This window comes from Echinops telfairi, unplaced genomic scaffold (genome assembly GCF_000313985.2).
Source record: "Echinops telfairi isolate 266 unplaced genomic scaffold, ASM31398v2 ScPeMD7_5868;HRSCAF=6743_1, whole genome shotgun sequence".
Classification (NCBI taxonomy): Eukaryota; Metazoa; Chordata; class Mammalia; order Afrosoricida; family Tenrecidae; genus Echinops; species Echinops telfairi.
The window spans coordinates 4,795,665-4,816,202 of record NW_022109768.1 but is presented as its reverse complement, the minus strand read 5'-3'; the positions used below and the strand labels follow the sequence as shown (position 1 = coordinate 4,816,202).

The following is a 20,538-nucleotide window of genomic DNA, read 5'->3' as shown; positions in this document are numbered from 1 at the left end:
ACCGATTTGGATCACTTGTTGTTCCCTTGTCCCTAGGTTTGTTAACACCACTACCTTTCCCCCCACCTTCCCCTCTTCCATGTCCCCCTGGAACTGTCGGTCCCATTGTTTTCTCCTCCAGATTGTTCATCGAGCCTATCTTATTTAGACAGACCTGCGGCGATAATAACATGCACAAAAACTAGACAGAGAAATACCAAGCAATAATATACAACAACCAATGACAAAAAACAAAAAAAAGTTTGTAGTTAGTTCAAGGATTGTTTGTTGGCCTTTAGGAGTGTTTTCTAGTCTAGTAAACCAATCAGACATTTCTGTATCTAATTTTATGTTTTGCTTTTTCTCTTAAAGAGTACCCTCAAGTGTGTACGTTTCAGGTCCCCAAGATCCAGAGCAGGTCCTATACCAAGGTCTCATGTAGTCATTTTCCTTAATTTCTGTAACATATTGAGTCCTTGCTGCAAGTAAGTATGCAATCCAAACTCTTACAGGAGTGAAACGCAAACTCCACTGCCATCCAGTCAATGCTGACTCATCGCACCGTACGATCAGGACCGAACTGCTTCGGTGGCCTTTCAAGCCTCTGACTCTTCGCCGGTGTAGAAAGCCTCGTCTCTCTCCCACGGGGCAGCTGGTTTTGAATGCATAACCCTGTGGTTGTCAGCCCCACGCATAACCACCACACCCCCGGGCCCCTGCAGCAGTGGAAAGCACCTCAAATTGAAAGGCACATCATGGTGAGAGACTGAATATAGTTTTTCTTTTTTCTATTGAGGAAGGCATAAGGGCTCAGCTTCACCAATATCTATTTAAAACCGTTTGGCAAATGACATTCCTCTTCTAGTGAGTAGTGGTTTGATGTCTCTTCTATAATCTGAGTCTGCTGGAAAAGAGATAAGTCGGCACTGTATTCTTGTGTCTGACACCTGAGCCGGAATCGCCTTGATGGCAGTGGCTTCTAATACTGGAGCCTTTGATTTGCAAGAGTGACCGTTTCTCCTGTGCGGAACGTGAGTGCGGAAGTAAAACCCAACCCAAAGACACCGAACAATGACGCGTCAAAGCGTCCACTCGGTGTCGCTTGTCCTTAAGAATCCTGCGGAGAATTAGATGCTCTGAAATAGAAACCCCTGCTATTTTTATCATCAGCTGCAAATTGGGAAGTTGCCAGGTTTTCCTCCCAGGAACGGAATCTCGAATCTATTTGTACGTCTTACACTGCGGGGAGGGCTACGATCCGAGTTCTTTCAGTTTGCGTCCTTTCCCTGTTCTGGAAAGAATGTGTGAACCGACCTTGTTGTTCTCATTCACCAACAAAGGGCCAGTTGGAAGGGGATCGAGGTGAGGTTCAGATATGGGCAAGGAGCTTGCTCGTGTGGGCCTCACCAGCATTGCGTGAATAACGGGCAGGCTGGCTGGTAGGCAGTGCCACCCCTTGCAGTTTGTTTGCAATTCAGATCAATGCCTAACCGTTGTCTTTGAGTCCATATGACAAGCAGCCACTCTGTGGCCGGATAAAACGGATCCCTCGGTTTCAAAGGCTGTGATGTTTCCCGGAGCCAACTGCCGCATCTTCTCTTTCCCAGGGAGCCAGCCTTGCAGCCGAGCCCCTGCACCCGTGTCACCAAGCTCTACTCCTGAAATCAATGACCAAGTCCTCTCAGTAAAAGGGTGTTGGGGACAACCGTTTGGGACCTAACTTAAAGTGCTATAGGATAAGCTTGGACTGCTATTTGGACTGGCTCCTACAAAATGGTTTGTAAAAAAGACAATTATACTATCTTGAGAACCGTATACAGCATCCCTATGAGTCGGAACCAACTCGATGGCAGTGAGTGTGGTGCAGTAGCCAAAGGCAAAACGAGAAACCGTGCACCCACCTTTCAAATGACCATATGGGTGCTTCGTACAGGACTCCAGGAACACTGAACACACACACATCTTGGCCTGTCATGGAACAATACCCTCATCTCTTTTTACTCTTTTTAAGGTGGGTAAGCCCAGATTCCAATAGTCTCCTCTATGTATGTGGATAAGCTTTCCACAAACACTGCCATCAAGTCGGTTCGAATCCATAGCAACGGTATAGGACAGGGAAGGACTGCCCATGGGTCTCCAACACGGTAAAGCCTCCTCCTCCTACACACACACACACGTCTAAAACATGTCCTTGAAAAATGGCAGTGAGGCAGAGGGCAAACCACCCCCCCCCCCAAACAAACCCCCACACCCAATCTGCCTCAGTCACATTTATATTCCAAGTCTGGCTTTGTATTGGGGGCCAGGATGACTCATAGAAAACGGAGTCGTGTCTGAGGGAGCTGTGGAGAGAGGAAAGAGATTTCACAGAAAATGTTCCCACTCCCTGAGGGAAAGATTTCAAAGAGTACAGCAAGGACACGGCATTTGCTTCCGCAGCGCACACCCTGCCCTGCTGCTCAGCTCCGGCTCACGTTGGCGGGCAGGTATTTTAGGGAGCCGGATGGCGTGGGACACATTTCTCCAGCGTGGCCTCCTCTGGAGCCTTGTTCCACAGAGCACTGAGTGTCAGGGTGTGAGTTACAGACTCAAGGCGAAGCCTGTGCCTGGGCGTCTCTCTGGATGCCTTGGTTCCCCTTCAGGAAAGAAACACACAGGGCCCTTTCTTGTTCACCGTAAGCCATCAGTTGAGAAAATGCAATGAGGACCCCGAGACCAGGTCAAAGGAGATAGAGAAATGGCTTGAAATGGTTAATACGAATAATTGAACGTCAATTCACTTTAAAAATGAAACAAACGGGTAGGCTAAAACATTTAATAATGTATCTGGTAAACGCTGTATCCAATTAATGAAATAGCTACAGTGATTTAATGTCAGGAAGGGGTTCCAATGTGTCAAAATTATAAACACTTTCAACATAAAATAATGAGGTCGTCAACTCCTTTTGCTCAACAGGCTATTTTACAAATCACCTGCTACACACTTTTATGGGTTTCTTTTGAGTCCTAATTTTAGTCGTAGTTTCTGGCCATGCTTGGTCTTTGGTGTATTTTAACATCTAAATGCGAGAACTGACCATACTCTGTATAGAGATTAAAATAAAAATTCTAGTTACGTAAGGTGGTGAATTTAAGGCTACAGAGCCGAGCACCCTTAGTGAATGTTCTTCATACAACTACAATGCTCCAATTCCCTTAGGAGGAGGTCAGCTACCTTTCAGGTACACATCCACTGTAATGAAGATCATTCATTCATTCATTAATAAAATGGTACTTAATGAGCACTTGTCATAGGGAGTTACACATTAGGCTGCTCACCCCAAAGCCAGCAGTTCAATACCACCTCAGCAGCTACTCCCCAGGACAAAGATGTGGCTCTCTACTCCTGCTAAGAGTAAGTCTCGAAAGCTCGCGGGGGCAGTTCTGGTCTCTCCTATAGCTGTGACAGCTCAGAATCAACTCCACGGCAGTGATGATGTTTAAAATCCTTGTGAGGTGCTCAATGCCAATTTATCCCATCAGGTTTCTTCCTTAAGGCTTAAAAGGGGGGATTGACATGTTTGTGGAAATGCTATCATTATTCTATACCCAAATGAGCCACACATCTAACTGCTCTCAGACACAGTCAGTCCCTGTCACGCTGATTCTGACTCCCTGTGATCCCCATTATCGGGGACTATGTTCTTAACCCACCATTCTTCTCTCAGTCGGTAGTATTGTGACTTTCATACTGCTCTGCTGCTAAAAGTTGTGCCACCAGTATTTCAAATACCAGCAGGGCTCCCCGTGGTGGGCAGGTTTCTGAGAACTTTCAGACTAAGACAGACTAGGAAGAAGAGGCGATCCATGTCTGAAGAAAAGAGAAAAATTGGACTGTGGAACCTGATGCACAGCAGCAGAGCACCGTGTGACATAAAGCCAGAGGACGAGTCCCTCAGATGGAAGGTACTCCGAACACACATGGAGAAGAGCTGCCTCCTCCAAGGAGCTGACCTTGATGACACAATGGAGCAAAGCCTTGGGGTCCTTCGTTTGCTGATGTGGCATGAGTCAAAATGAGAAGAAACAGCTGCCAACAACCCTTTGGGAACCCAGGAAAAGGTTATCAAAAATGAAACTGAAAAACATACAGATTCGTATCATAGGCACTGCACTGGATTGGTCCTGGCCATTTTGAATCGGATGATCATATGGTCTATTACACGCAGAGTAACAGACGCAGAGTAACAGATGGAAGAATAATGGTGCCACATTCATTATCAAAAAGAATAATTTGAATGATGATGAATACTCATACACCTATAATAAAAATCAGTTAATATAGTACTATTCAATATAGTGCCACTGGGAGTCAGAATTGACTCGAGGGTAGTGATTATGAGTATTATTCCAATTTATACACTAACCACTAATACCAGAGATGAAGAAATGAATTTAACCAACACCTCGGTGTAGACTGATCAACAATGCATTGATAATTCTGGTGAATGGAATGTAAAAGGCTAAAAACAAAACAGATTGACTGGCAGTTGGGAAATATAGCCTTGATGATCCTGAAACTTGCTCTTGAATAGAATAGCTCAAACAGAAGGAAGAAATGGCGAAGTAAAAGAACTGAACAGAATATTGCAAAGGGCAGCTTGAGACAACAAATTGAAGTATTATAATGAAACGAACAAAGAACTGGAACTAGAAAATCAAAAGCGAAGAACATGCATAGTACTTCTTAGGCTGAAAGAGCTGAAGAAAAATAGTGGAGTTGTAATACTAAAGAAGCCAATGGATAAAATACTGGCTACCCCAGGAAGCATTAAAATAAAAAAAAAAGATGGAAGGAATAATTCATTGTACAAAAAAAAATTTTTAAAGGTCAACATGTAACCACTGCAGAAGGCAGTAGAAGATTAAGAAATGGTGGTATTGAAAGAAGAAATCTAAGCTGCTCTGTAGGCACTGGCAAAAGCCAGTCTCCCAGGAAGTGACATAATATGCATTGAGATAGCTGAACAAACAAAAGCAATGCAGGAAGCATTCATTATGGCATGAAATTTAGAAGATGAAGATCTGGCCAACAGACAGCAAAAATTCCGTAATTTGTGCCCATTCCCAAGAAAGGTGATCCAACACAATAGGGAAATTACTGACCAGTACCTTTAATCTCACACACATGTAAAGTTTTGTTGAAGATAATTCAACCTTGTGGATCATAACAAATTATGAGTAACACTGAGAAGACTAGGCATTCTAGAACACCTAAGTGTGCTCATGTAGAACCTGTACCCAGACCAAGAGGCAAAGCCACTGGACCTGAAAACCGAAATCCAAACTCACTGCCATGAAGTCAATGCTGACTTCTAGCGATCCCTGGGGGTTTCCAAGACTAACTATTGAAGGGGGAACGCCCAATCTTTCTCTCACAGAGCTGCCGGTGGTTTGGAAATGCCAACCATGAGGATCGTAGCCCAACGCTTAACCACGACACCTCCAGGACTGCTCACTGGAACAGAATAAGGGGCTTAACAACAACAACAAAAAACCCAACAACTCACTGTCAATGAATTATTACAGTTCATAGCAACCCTGCAGGACAGAGTAGAACTGCATCTGTGCCAAGAGGAAGCCAAAGTAGTTAGAAAACATGGCCTTGATGATAGAAACAATGGATATCGCGTCATTGAAATTGACAAGACCAAAGATGTTATCCTAAATACTTGTTTTCCACACAAGTAGTGCTTATAGATGTCTCCAGGTGGGATACACAGAAACCAAATTGACTACATTTGTAGCAAGAGAAGAAGGAGAAGCTCAATATAAACAGTGGAAGCCAGGCAAGGGGCTGACTGTGGAACCAACTGTTCATATCTAAGTTGAAGCGGAAGTTGAAGAAAACTGAGACAAGTCCACAACAGCCAAAATATGATCTTGAGTACATCACACCTGAATTTCCACATCACAGCAACAGATCTGAAGCACTGATGAGGTGTGGGATGACATCAAGAACATCGTTCACGAATCAAGCAAATGCTCAGTAAAAAGACAAGAAAGAACAAAGTGGATGTCAGAAGAAATCCTGAAACTTGCTGTTAGTCATACAGTAGCTAAGGCAAATGGATGACATGGTGAAGTCTGAGAAGTGACTAGAAATTTCCAAAGGGCAGCTCTAAAAGAAAGTATTATAATGCAATATGGAATAACCTAGAATTAGAAAACCCCAAAGAACATGTTTCGCTTGAACGCAAAAAACTCAAGCCTTGAGTTGTATTAAAAGATTCTGTGGACAAAATATTGCATGATGCAGGAAGCATCAAGAAGATATAAAAAGAGTAGCATTAGTGTACCAGAAAGAACTAACTAGTCCACATGCCACACTTGCAGGAGGCAGCATATGAGTGAGAAGCAATGGTGCTGAAGGAAGTTCAAGCTGCACTGAAAGCACGAGTCACAAACAAGGCTGTGGGAATTGATGACAGAAGACCAATAGAAATGTTCCGACAAGCTGACGAAGCACTGGAAACACTCATTGGTCTTTGCAAAGTAATGTGGAAGACAGCTGCTTGGCCGACTGGAACAGATCATTATGTGTACCCATCCCAATGAAAGAAAGATGACCCAACAGAATAAAACTATAGAAAACCATTGATATCACATCCAAGTAAAATTTTTTGAAGATCATTCACTCAACAATGGTTAGAGCTGTACATTGACAAGGAACTACAAGAAACCTAGGCCCAAGTCAGAGGACATTGAAGAAGGGATATCAAGGCTGATGTCAGATGGACCTTGGTTTAACTCAAGAGATCAGCAAGATGTTTGTTTTATTGGCGATGCAAAGGTACTAGACTGTATATAATAAACTATGTATAGCCTTGAAAAGAATGGGAATCTCATTAACACCTAATCGTGCTCATGTGAAACCTGTACGTGAATCTAGAGGCAAATGTGCGAACAGAATGAGGGAACACTGCGTGGCTTAAATTCAGGCAAAGTGAGAGTCAGGGTTGTAGCCCCTCACACTTATCCACTCTGTACTTTGAGCAAATAATCAAAATGTGGCATTAGGGTTGGAGGAAGGTGTATTAAAAAACCTGTGATTTGTAAATGAGGGCTTAAAGCTCTTGCTGATGAAGATCAAAGTTTTCAGCCTTTGATATGGATGACTTAATGTAAAAAAGACAACTAAAACTAAACCCTCACAATTGGAGCAATAATGATAAATGGAGAAAAGATGGAAATTGTCAGACTAATTTGCTTGGTTCCACACCACATTTAATGTTCATGGGAGCAGTGGTCAAGAAACCCCGCACGGCACGGAGTACATTTGCTGCACAAGATCTCAAAAGCAAGGATGTCACTGAGGATGAAGGTGCGCCTGGCCCAAGGTATGGTATTTTCAATTGCGTCATATGCATGTAAAATTTGGGAGTTTAAACAAGGAAGACCCAAGAAGAATCAATGCATTTAAATTATGATTCTGGCAAAGAATATTAAAAGTACAGCAGACTGCCAGACGTACAAATCTTGTTTTGGAAATACAGCCAGCATGCGCTCTAAAAACAAGGATGGTGAGACTTCGCCTCACTACTTTGGACATGTTGTCAGGAGAGACCTGTCCCTGGAGAAGGGCATTCTGCTGGGGAAAGTAGAGGGACAGTGAAAAAGAGGAAGACCCTCTATATGACAGACTGACGGGGCAGTGTTTTGTTGTTGTACATAAGGTCACTGTCAGTCGGAACCAACTTGATGGCACTTAAAACAACAGACCGACTCTAAAGGACAGAGTAGAGCTGCACCTGTGGGTTGCTGTGACCGTCTCTCTTCACTGGAGTAGAAAGCCTACCAGCTGGTGGTTTCAACCTGCTGACCTTGCTGCTTAGCAGCCTAATGTGTAACCCACTCTGCCACCAGGGCTCCTTTGGAACAAGGGCGTCTTGCATAGTTTAAAATCAGATTAGGTGTGCACCAGAGTTGTATCCTTTAGCCATACTCAATTTGAATGGTGAGTAAATAACCGGAGGCTGGATTATATGAACACTGTGGCTTCAGGATTGGAACTCAACCTACCTGTGTCACTGTAGGTGACACAACCTTCCTTACTCTAAGTCAGGAGGACCTGAAGCTCTCATTGATGAACATCTAAGACTACAGCCTTCAATACAAATTACAACTCAATATAAAGAAAATAAAAGACCTCAGAAGTGGACCAGTCAGCAACAATACAATAATGGAGACAGGATGAAAGTTGTCTCAGATTTCATTTCACTTGAATTCATCAACATCCACAGACTCAAAATTCTCACCAAACTCACTCAGTGATTCTGACTCATAGTAACCTTACAGAACAGGGTAGAACTGCCTGTTGATTCCCAAAGTTCTAGATCTTTACAGGAGCAGAAAGCCTCATCTTTGACCCTCGAGTGGCTTGTGGGTTCAAATCGCTGACCTTGCAACCCACTACACCCCACGGGTTCAACACCCATGGAATCAAATGACCTGTTGCACAAGGCCAATCTGCTGCAAAAGCCTATAAAGCAGTGGCCACCTTTGGGAGTCGAACAACCCTTTCACAGGGATTGCCCGATTCGTAACAGTAGCAAAACTAGTTATGCAGTAGCAACAAAAATAATGTTATGGTTGGGCATCACCACCACATGAGGAACTCTATTAAAGGGTCATGGCATTAGGAAGGTGGAGAACCAGTGCTATGACGTATCAAAAGGAAAGTTGTAATTTTGAGGCTCAAGTACTGGGTGCTTTCAACTGTGTTACATACACGTGACACATCACAGTGAACAGGACTGAAGTGAATATGACTGATGCCTTGGAATTATGGAATCGATGACGAATACTCTGGAGTATTCTCTGGACTGCCAGGACTAACAAATCTGTCTCGGAAGTACAGCTAGACTTGCTCTTTATAAGAGAGGATGGTAAACCCTGTCTGATTATATACATAGGCCATGTTATTAGCAGGAGGAAGGAGTTTCTGAAAGACGCCATCCTTGATAGAGGTCAATGAAAGAGGCGGACTGCAGTGAGACAGATTGCCACCACACTGGCTGAAATAGTACTTCACAGATAGGAACGAATGGGAGGCTGGCCCAGGCATAGTTTTGTTCTGTGATATATATGGTTGCGATGAGGCTGAACCAACCTGATGGCAACGCAAGATTATTTTCTTAAACTTTTCCTAACAGCTACTGAGCTCTAAGATGTAGGAATTGTGCAATGCAATGTGCTTCCTAAAATTTCACTTAATTCTAACAATCTAATGAGGTAGGCCTTACCTGCAACTTCAAAGATAAGAAAACTTGAGACTTAGAAAGATCAAGTAACCCAAGGTAAGAGTCCCATTAGCTACACAATAAAGAACTACGATATCTAGGATAGCAACTCAGCTCCCCCCCCCCTCATCTACATAGCTTGTGGACTACTTTTATAATACATTTATTTTAAAAGGTTATGGTAATCTTTTTAGTTTTCAAGTTTGTATTTTTCAACCACAGTTCAACCCAACTTATCTGGTATTTTAAAAAAATCAAGTGGTTTCAGGACTACCAAAAACTGCACCCCAACTTTTTCTTGAGCCTTCTGCGTCGTGGATGTAATGGCTCTGGGCTGGACCCTCTAATGCCAACAGGGGTGCTCACCGCTTGTTTGACCAAGTAGCTCTTCAGACCCTTCCTTTACCTTGTCCCCGTCTCCTCCCTGCTTTTCTAATGCCAGCAATCTGCTGTGGACCTATAATCCAAGTGACCAAACCTACTCAGTCTCAGGCAGTGCTTCTCAAATCTGTCAGTAACTTACCTGGTGAGCTAGTTTAAAATGAGACTTTTCGGGTTCTCCCCCCGATGTTCAGCTTGGTGGGGCAAGGCCCTGACCTGCTACCTGAGTAAAGGGCATACATTGACCTGATCATGAGAAATGCATTCTAAGTGGATGTCCTTTCTGTTAACTTAGACTTCCATCTATGGTCTGGATAGGTCAGCTCATTTGGCAAATATGGTTTGCTATTTGTAGTATTAAATATAATTTTGGGCACATAATTTTCCCCTACTTACCGGCCCCACCCCCACCCGCCGCCAAACCCAAACCAACCACCACCACCACCCTTGTCGAAATTTGCCCTGCTCTGAAAAGGGAGTGTTCAGTCTTTGGAAACACTGGTTTGAATGCGAACTCCCGGCTAGTTTATCTGACTTGTGAGATATGTCTCACCAGCCCGAGCCTGAGTTTTCTCATCTTTCAAACGGAGAGAACAGTCTCTCTTTTCCAGGGGTGATGGGAGCTGCACAGACAGTACACAGAAAGGGCCTGCGACACTAAGTATGGGGTCAGCATTCTAGTGTAGCTGCTGTAGAAGTTCTGAGATTCTTTGAGGGCCCAGGTTTGTTCTGTATGCATCCCAGGGTTGTAAGCACATTCGATGGATGAAGGTCTTCCCTTTCCTTCAGTTGGAGAAAACAAGCCTGAAACCGGTGATTTTTATGGCACACTGCAGGCCGTGAGAAGAAACCAGACTTCACTATTTTAAGTACTCGAGAGAAATGCTAAATATTTATAGCGAAGTGCTATTATCTCAGTGGAAGAAACAGGCATACTAACATGAAAAAACACATTTTATTGCACTTAAGTTATAAGAAAATAAAATTTCTAAGTGAATCAAACCATAGACACAATCCCTTTAAAGGTTGTTTTCCTCCATCATGTCAGGTTGTTACATAACTAAAATTAACCAACTTGAAATCTGATTGTTTTAAATCAGACTATAAATAAAACGAAACAAAACAAAAAATAAACAGGAGGAGGAAAAAAAAACTCGCCTAGGCTACAGTGTTAAACCACTTTCACAGTTGAGCTTGAGTTGTGGCTCTTGGAGAATGAGGCAAACCATTTGACTTTGAATTCATTTCCTTTGTGTGCGAGTGACGCCTTTACAACAAAAACGGAATCGTTTCTGCTCTGACAGTTACTCACAGCAGTGAACCTGTAACAGTTGTTTTCCCAAATACTGTCCAACACTAAGACTGACCAGCAACTTTGTGTGTTTTTAGCTTTTCAAAAAATATTTTTGTCAGTTTTATTATGCATGTTCATTCCATTCGCCACAGCCCACAAAAAGAAGAGTTTCTCCAGAGAACAGGCAGCAAAGCCTGTTCCAAGGAATGTGTTTTAATTTTTGCCCAGATAAAGGAAAATAAGCTTTGCACACACTCTCAATTCTTTACTTGCAGGCAAACTTCACTCTTTATTATCTGAAACTCTCCCATTCTCAGCCTCTTAGAGGCACAGACGGTTCAAGTTTCAGTGGCAAAAAGTCTTTTTTTTTCCGTAACCAAACTAGAGCAAATTTGGAATTCAGTCTGGGACTAAAACGTCACAGCAGAAAAAAAATAAAAAAAAATAATTTGTTTTTTTTTCTTTCTTTCATTTAGCAGCATAAATAAGTTTGGCCACTGGGAGTACAGTACAGGGGTGGGACAACAATCCCATATTTGAAGACCTACTTCTAGCACCAGCATCAAGAATTAAATCCATCTCAGGACTCACAGAACCCAGGACAACTTGCCACCTTTGAGCAACATATGCATTGCAGAGTGTATATGGAAGCAACAGTAAATAGATTAACAGAAGCTAATACTGTGATTGATTGACATTGGCAATGGTTGGCAAAGAAAAAAAAAAGCTTTTCATGATAACTGTACAAAAACAATTCACAGTAATTTTTTTTTTCTTTTTTAGCTTTTCTACTCCAGAAAAATGCCTTTTTGTTGCGGATGCTCTCTAACTAGAAAGTCTACCAGTACTTGTCTTGATGTTATTGCAGCTCCTTTCTAGACCTCAGTGGTAAAGAGAAGAGGCCAGCAGACCCTGTGTCCATCGGCGTTTCCTCACAAACTCTGCCTGACCACCACTGGAGACAAAAATAAAGAAATAATTGCACCTGGTTTGATTTAGAAAGTCTCATTTTGCAAAGCTGCCCTCAGTCAAAAGTGAAGCCTTTTATGTGATGAGGCAGCGGATGCCTCTCTTGTCAGTTATGGTTTGTCATCTCTTCCTCGTTTCCTTCTTAGTCTGTAGGTCTTTTCAGTCTGTTGCCCCAAGCCAACATCCTGCACCACTGAGAACAAGGGATTTTTTTTTTTCTGTTTTTCATTTGTTTTTTTTGTTGTTTTTTTTTTAACTTTTTTTCTTTTTCTTGGCAGGGGGAAGGGTAAGGGAGTATATCGTCTATGCATCTGGACAAATTTCATCTTTTCTGCTCTTCACTTCATGTCCACATCAAAGTCCAGCACCAGCAGCTTGGTCTCTTCAGTCCCATTCCGACTCCCAACCGCACACACCAGCTTTGTGTTTGAGGCTCTGATCCGCCACACAACACCCCCGCTCCCCCCACTCTCCAATGTGACTAGGTTTCGAATAAATTCACCCGTTTTCAAGTCCCATAGTTTTACAGTTCCATCGTCTGAGCTGGTAATTACAAAGTTCTTGTTGAACTGTAAACAGGTCACAGCACTCTGATGCTTGTTGGGACCTAGGCAAAACCAAAGGAATTTAATGACTGGTTAGAAAGCGTGGCTATGGGTTACTTACACTGTAATTTGTACACTCATACGTTAGGGATTACAAAAATGCAATACTTAAATGTTGCATATTTAGGGATGTTAATTTTAAGATCAGCATGGATGGAAGAGTCTGGAAGATATTGGTAACAGAAACATTTAACTTTCTCAAGCTTTCTCTTCCAGGAAGCTTGGCTTGCTTTCAGTCCCACGTTTTATTTTCTAGTTGTGTGAATAAGAGCTTTTCTTTGGCACAATGTGGATCCTACAGCTTCACGGACCCGCCTGGTAGACAAATCTACACAGGAGGTCTACTTTTCTGCCACCAGGAGCTACTGTTCACCAAAGGCAAAGGCCAAGTGGACAAGGTTGCAGAACAGCGAGGGGACAAAACCACCGAGTACGAAGCTGCACTTGCTGCCACTAGATGCCCTTACTGAAAGCATACCTTCCAAGAGCTACAGCCAATAAAAAGAAGTTAACCATGAAATAAGAAGTTAGTTGACATAAGAGTGGTTTTCACATGAGCTTCTTACTGTATTCTTAAGGTCACCTCTCCATCCCACTTAAGAACTTGGTTAAGAATGTACATTAAGGACAAAGCAATTTTCTAAAAGACCAGAGATGTTTTTGTTGCCCACCCCTCAAGTAAAATAGCCTTTCAATTTAAACTGGTAAAAAGTGTTCAAAATAAAATCACTCAAAAATTAAAATAAGTTGCTTCTGTGGTACAGACAACATCTTTCTTCAAACTACGCTTTCATGATAGGTAGTTAACAGAACATGCAGAAAGCAGTTCAATGATCTTATATTAAAAACACAGTTTAAAAGTTTCTCAAACCTAGCCTAGTCCTATAAATCAGAGTGCAAATATTCAGTAGCATATTTGAAAGAAGAATGTTATCTGAGATGAACTCTTTTGGTGACATTAAAGGTCCATAGCTCTCTTTTGAGGAACACTCACTTTTTAAAGATCCTAACTAAAGGCAGGCAGGCAGGCAGTTGATACTTACCTTGCAATGTTTGTAAACACTGTCCTGTTTTGATATCCCATATTTTCACTGTAGAATCTGCATTCCCAGAGACAAGGATATTGTCTTTGAGTTCCATTCCACTTGTTAATGACTGGTGCCCTGTTAACGTGTGAATGCAATTCCCCGTCTCCACATCCCAAACTCGGATTGATGTATCAAGAGATCCACTCACCACATGGATGCCATCAAACTACAACAAACACACAAAATTAGACTAGAAACACAAGTGTCCTGGATAGAGATGATTAACTTTCACCCCAGTGGGGTAGGCAAAGGGTTTGGGGAAAAGGTAGTGCCAGAAACAAATAGCAAAAACATAGTCAAGCAACTGTACCCCCTGCACGCTCTCAGAACCTTCTATCAGAAATGCTCAGTTCTCATCTCCAGTGGCCTCAAAGTAGCAGCAAAAACATTTTAAAATGAACATTTCAAGATCATCTGGCCACACTTGGTAGCTAGCGGTACACACTATGAAGGATTCAGCGAGAGACTGCCATTTGAATTTCACTTGCAAGCAAGAAGCAGAAAATACAGACAGATGCGATAAAAGGGCGTGTTTATCAGCAACCTAAAGCATGAAAAGCACTCGTAACTTTTATGAGGGTAAAAGTCAAGTTCAATGAAAAACTTAAGTAAAATAAGTTTCACTTATGAAAACATATTGCTAATTAGGAAATGTGCCAACAAATAATAAATATATGTAGAATTAGACAAATTGGGATTTTGACAACAAAAGCATGCTATATCCCATCCATTCTCCAGCTTCTCAGCTATACCAAAGGTTAATAAATACTTATCAATTCCCAGAAGATATATAATAATGTTGCCGCCTGTTTTCCCCAAGCTGATGGTTTATCTAAATTATGCTTTATATGTTCATTAAGGTTCTGAGAACATCACAAAGCATAAAAAGCGGTGGGGGCAATTCACTCTCCAAAATCATATTTTCTAATTTAATAAATATTTCTATTACAAGTCAATCGTTTCAAGACACTATTGTTCAAGAAATAGTGTTTCAAGACATTATTTCAACAATTAAGTTAATAAATACCTCAAGAGCAGAATTGTCAGCACCAGTTTTATGTACTAATTGGTTGACCACTAATGAGCAGTAGTTGGTAAGTAAAACTATGTAAATAAGAGCCAACATTTAAGATTTTTAAATGGTGTTTTCAGAAAATAAAACAAAATCTAGTTTCTAAACTTGTTAATCTAGTCATTTATTGCAAAATGTAACAACCTATTTAAGGTTGAGGTTTAAATGTAAACACAAAACATCAGCTTTGTCAAATTTACTTTTATGAGTACAACCAATGACCCTGGGATGGTAGAGCAGCTTTATGTAAAAAGACTCCAATTCCGCTTTGAATGGAGATAGAATCACAATTACATGGTCCATCAACCTTTAGCTATCAAGGCAAAGGAGCAACGCTGGCCAAATTAATCCTCTACTAAAGAGTTTATTAAAATCCAGGTTATTCTTCTCTGAGAATATCTAACCATTAATTAAGAAAGCTAAACGGAGAGCCCCTAAGTTTTGGGTTCCAAGACAAATATATACATTTATATATACATTTGAGATGGAAAATGGATCAGACAAAAAGGGAACTGTTAAACCACACGCAATTTAAGAATTCATGCAAATTTTAAGGTATGTAAAAGCGGTATGATATATAGACTCATCATTTTTTAGACAGCTAATGGCTCAGCAAACTGACAGCAAAGCAACGCTATGATGCATCAAGAAGGTGAGAGAGATACCATCTCTTACCTGTAATGAATAGACTCGATTAGTATGCCCCTGCAACGTGTGTAGACAGGTCTCAGTCTCTGGATCCCACACTTTCACCATAAAATCATAGGCGCCACTAACAACTCTCCTGCCGTCATACTGAACACAGCGGACTGCTGCTACGTGACCCATCAAAACATGTAAACACTGGCCTGTCTCAATGTCCCAAACCCTAAGAGTAGCATCTCTGGAGCCACTAACAACTCTGTTGGGAGGAAAATAGAAAACAAGGTAATAGAATGTCTAATAACACCAGAAACATGATATACAAAAGCAGTTATTTTTCATCCCCACCCCATTTTTTTAAGCAGAAACATCTGCTGACAAAAGAAATATTATATTTTTACCTATACACATGAAACAGATAAGTTACTCTGACTGGGATTAAAAGTTGGGAGGTTTAGAAATCTGACTCCCAACTGTCAATATTATTCAGCAGCATGTTGGGTTGTGCAAAATAGTTTGGAAACCACTGTATTTAGAGCAGGCCCTAAATATAACAGCAAGTGCTTCATCTTAGAAATAAAATGCTAATGAAGGCATATACATAAAATGTTCATAAAACTGTGTGATAGTGGTTTGAAAATTTAAAAATTTATTTTAGCTGTTATTTTTGACAATTTCAGTTATGAGCACATATTTCCTTTGTGATCCAATAAAATCCAATAAAGGTTACTCAACAAAACAAATTACAATCTAGAATTTAAATGACTAAAAATGCATGTTTAATGTTATGTCTTAGTGAAATTAACCACTTTCAAAACTGTCCTCAAAGACTGCTTATGCTTACAATGCTTACAACTTTCGTAATTGGCTATAGATTTTTAAAAAATACACAGAGGCAGCAAGAATGCCTTAAAAGTTTCACACAATATTATGAAAAGTTTTACTTGTTGAAAGACCAAAGCAATTAGCATACTGTGATCATCTCTGGATTCCTAAGTAGAACGGAAGACACAGGTATCTTTCCGTCATTCCTCAAAGATAAAAAAAAGTTATTGTTCCTCTAGTCGAAAGAGTAGAAAATTGAAGCACGGAGAGAGATTTACATCAGACCATAATGGAATGTGAAATGCAAACGCTCTTGATATCCCCCACATTTTAGCAGCAGAGCAGTATTGAAAGTAGATTCAAATTACAAATGGAATTCGTACTTTTACACATACCCGTAAAGCCTAGAGGGGCACCTATTTAGTGATTCATAATGAAGACAACTCCAGGGAGCTTCTGCACTAAGAGCAGGAAGACAACTAGGAATCTCCGACTGAAACCCAGGCAGTGAAGCCCTTGTGAACAGCAGGGGACCATGGTCTGACAGAGCGCTGGAGACAGGCTCCTCCGGCTAGAAAGCAGTCAAAATACGCAACAGGCAAGAGCGGGCTCCTCCAAGCAGTCTGCCTTGAGGTGGATGGAGGAAAGCTTTCTAGTCCTTCGTTTGCTGATGTGGCATGACTCACATCATGCCACAAATGAAATAGCTGCAAATATCCATTAAAACTGAAACATGAAATGCACCAAGTATTCATCTAGAAAAACTGGAAGTTGTCAAAAATGAAATGGAATGTTTGAAGATTGCTATCTGAAGTATTAGTGACCTGAAATGATAGTGGCCGTTAATTAATTGGGCAATCATATTGTCTACTATGTGGGAATGACAAACTAAAGAAGAATGGCTTCATAGTCATTGTCAGAAAGAATACTTCAAGATCTATCCTTAACTACACAGCTGCCTGTGAGAGGATAATACTCACATACATATAAGGAATCAGTTAATATTATCATCCAAATCTATGCACCAACTATTAATGTTAAAGACGAAGATTGGGAAAAACACCTGGAGGTTGAAATTGATTTAACATGCACTCAGGATACATTGATCATTACTGGTGATTGGCATGCAAATGTCAGAAACAAAAAAATTAGTAGATAAAAAATATGGCCATGATGAAAATAAATAATGCAGGATATCACATGACAGAATTTCACAATATCAATGACTTACTCATTGGAAATACCTTTTTCAACAACATGATGTCTGTACACATCGATCTACCTCATCGGATAGAATACATGGGAATCAAACTAACGACAGTTATGAGAAGAGATGATGAAGGAGCTCAGTATCAGGAGCCAAAACCAGGCCAGGGACTGACTGTTGAACAGACCAGCAATTGTTCACATGCATGTTCAAGTTGAAGCTGAAGAAAATTCAAGGACGCCCTCAACAGTCAACAAACAACTTTGAGTCTATGATACTTGAATTCAAAGGCCATCTCAAGAATAAATGGTGCCTTCAACACTAATGATTAAATACCAGGCGTTGTAGGATGACACTAAGAGGATCATACATGAAGAAAGCAAAAAGGCACTGGAAAGACAGCAAAGAAAGAAAAGGCCAAAGTGGATGCCCGAGGAGATTCTGAAACTTACTCTTGACTGTAGAGTACCTACAGTAAGAGGGAAGAAATGATGAAACACGAGCTGAAGAGAAGATTTCAAAGAGCAGCTGGAGCAAAGACCTGGAGTTAGGGAGTCAAAGGGAAAGAAGTCTTTCTCAAAATGAGAGAACTGAGGGGAAAAGTCAAGCCTTGAGTTGCTACAGTGAGGGAATCTACAGGTAAAATCCTGAGTGGCACAGGAAGGAATACATGAGTCACTGTACCAGAAAAAAACTGGTAGATGTTCAACCATTTTGGGAGGAATAAGCATATGACCAAGATCTGAAGGCACTGAAGAGCTAATGACACGGAAGGCAGAAATTCAAGTTTATTTGTGTACTGTGCATGTGCTGGTGAAAAATAAGGCGCTAGAAATTGATGGAATACCAATTAAGATGTTTCAACAAATGAATGCATTGCTGGAGCAGCACACTTTTCTATGCTAAGGAATTTGGAAGACAGCTATTTTGCTGACTGGAAAAGACATTAAAGTCAGATTCAAAAAGAAGATATGGAATGAGGGATGCTACCACCATTATCAGCTAAATCTCGGCTGAAAACAGAATTTCAGAAAGATATTTGCTTCTGTCTTATTGACATGCCCAAAACTAAAGCACCTGACTCTGTGGATCCTACCAAATTCCCCTGGAGTGAAGGGAATATTCCACAACACTTTAATTGCTCATGTAGAACCTATAAACATAGATCACGAGAGAGTCAAACAGAATAAGAGAAAACTGGTTTAAAAAGGGCTCAAACACTGCAACCATTGTGAGGGTGGCATAGGACAGAACAGTGTTTCATCTATTGTACACAATCTCTGTTGGAAGTGACTTGACTGAGTCTAACGACAACAGGAGAATGCTACAGATAGCAGGAAGGGCAAAGATTGCAGTGGATTCAAGTACCAAGTTATGAACAAGACCCTTTCCTAACTGTCTTCAAGTGGAATTTGTAGGTCAGTCAGGAAAGGGATATTCAATTCTTACTTTGCCTTATGTTAGTGGAAGGAAAAGGTTGGAAACTTTTTCAGTGATCAAAAAGCTCCACACTCAGCAAATGGAAGTGATTATGATAAACAACGGGTTGTGACTATGGGTTGGTTCAATTATTTCACAATAAGGACAAATTTATATAAATATAAAAAGGATTGTGGACAGACACAGAGTTGCCCAGCTCTAACATGGTGGCTGACCACCCTGCTTTGAATGTGTGTGGCTCTTCATGGTCTTGTCAATAATGCAATCTCACGCATCAGACTCTTTAAAGGGTTCACTCTGCCTCTTCCAAGTCTCCTATTCCTGAGCTTCAACTTGTGATTTTGCCCATCTGGTTACGGAAACAAGTAAACCAAAGTATAAAAATGCAGGTCGATTCCAGTTTCACTTCATTGGCTGAGAACGGCTTCGAAATTCGAGTGAAGCCTGCTTAAAGGGTAAGCATATATTGTCCCGAATTCAAAGGTCCATAATCCAGGGGCTGCTTGCATACTCAGTTCAAATAATCATCATAGCAAGTACTACGAGGGATTAAAAACGTGGGCAACACATAGTCCCTCCCCTTAAGGATGTGGATGAGTGGGGAGAAGGTGTTTAAATGAAGCAGTTATCACATATTTTATAGGGAGTATGATGAAAATGTTTCATTAGAAAGATCAAAGGGTCCGGCTCAGAGCAGCCGATGCACAGAGAGGATCACACGAGACGTGACGACGTCCCTCACTGACACAGAGCGCTAAAGGGGACAGCACTGGGGACACGGTGAGGGAGAGTGCCTGATCCAACCCCACCACACTGGGGTGAAACGCTAGAAGTGTCCAGCGGGGCAGCAAGGGGAGCAAAGCAACAGAGGAACGTGAAAGGTTGACTTTGGGGCCAGGGCGTGGCGCCCCAGCGAACTCGACTGGAAAACACTTACAAAGGTCAGTGGACAGACCTGGGACTGTTTGAGGGCTTTTCAATTTTTGCTGTTGGTTTTTTATCTATTTATTTTTGGTTTGTTGTATTAACTGTTGTGGATTAATTTTTTTTATCTTCTTTTTTTTGTGTTTTGCTTTGCTTTGTTTTTGCACGTATTGTTGTCTATGCCTGTCTATCTGGACAAGATAGGCAGGATAACCAATCCAGAGGAGACAACAATGGGACCGACGGTTCCCCAGGGGGACATGGGAAAAGAGGAGGTGGGGGAAGAGGAGGAGGATGCCAGCAAGCCCAGAGACAAGGGAAGAATAAGTGATCTAAAATTGATGGTGAGGCGGGCATAGGATGCTTTGGGGGCTTGATCAAGGGCAATGTAGCCGAGAGGAATTACCAAAACCCGAATGAAGGCTGAACACAATAGTGGGATGGGAGGAAAGTAAAAGGAATTAGAGGAAAGAACCGGGAGGCAAAGAACCTTTATAGGGGTCTAAAACTGGCATGTATATATGTAAATACATTTATATATAATGAAAGGGGAATGGATCTATGTACATATATGTATTCATAAAGTAGTATGGCAGCAGATGGACATTGGGCCTCCACTCACATTATTTCCTCAGTGCAAGAACAATTTGTTCTACTAACATGGCACTCTGATGTTCACCTTCCCTGACTCGATCACTGAAGACAAAATGGATGCATAAACCAATGTGGTGAAGAAAGCTGATGGTGCCCGGCAACTAAAATATATAGCATGTGGGGTCTTTAAGGCTTAAAGATAAACAAGCGGCCATCTAGCTGAAAAACAACAAAGCC

At 41.4% G+C, this 20,538-nt stretch overlaps 1 protein-coding gene across 3 annotated transcripts in view; it reads right to left on the bottom strand.

Annotated features, from left to right (window-relative positions):
• Window positions 1–10,577: 10,577 nt before the first annotated feature.
• The window catches only part of FBXW7 (F-box and WD repeat domain containing 7), a 141,530-nt gene continuing 131,569 nt past the window's right edge, over window positions 10,578–20,538 (bottom strand). For all 3 annotated transcript variants that reach the window (XM_030887207.2, XM_004708710.2, XM_004708709.3), the window contains 3 exons: window positions 15,345–15,570; window positions 13,553–13,763; window positions 10,578–12,511 (listed from right to left, as the gene is read on the bottom strand). In XM_030887207.2, the coding sequence (XP_030743067.1) occupies window positions 12,243–12,511; window positions 13,553–13,763; window positions 15,345–15,570 (706 nt within the window). In that variant the 3' untranslated portion in view covers window positions 10,578–12,242. The remainder of the gene's footprint in view (window positions 12,512–13,552; window positions 13,764–15,344; window positions 15,571–20,538) is intronic.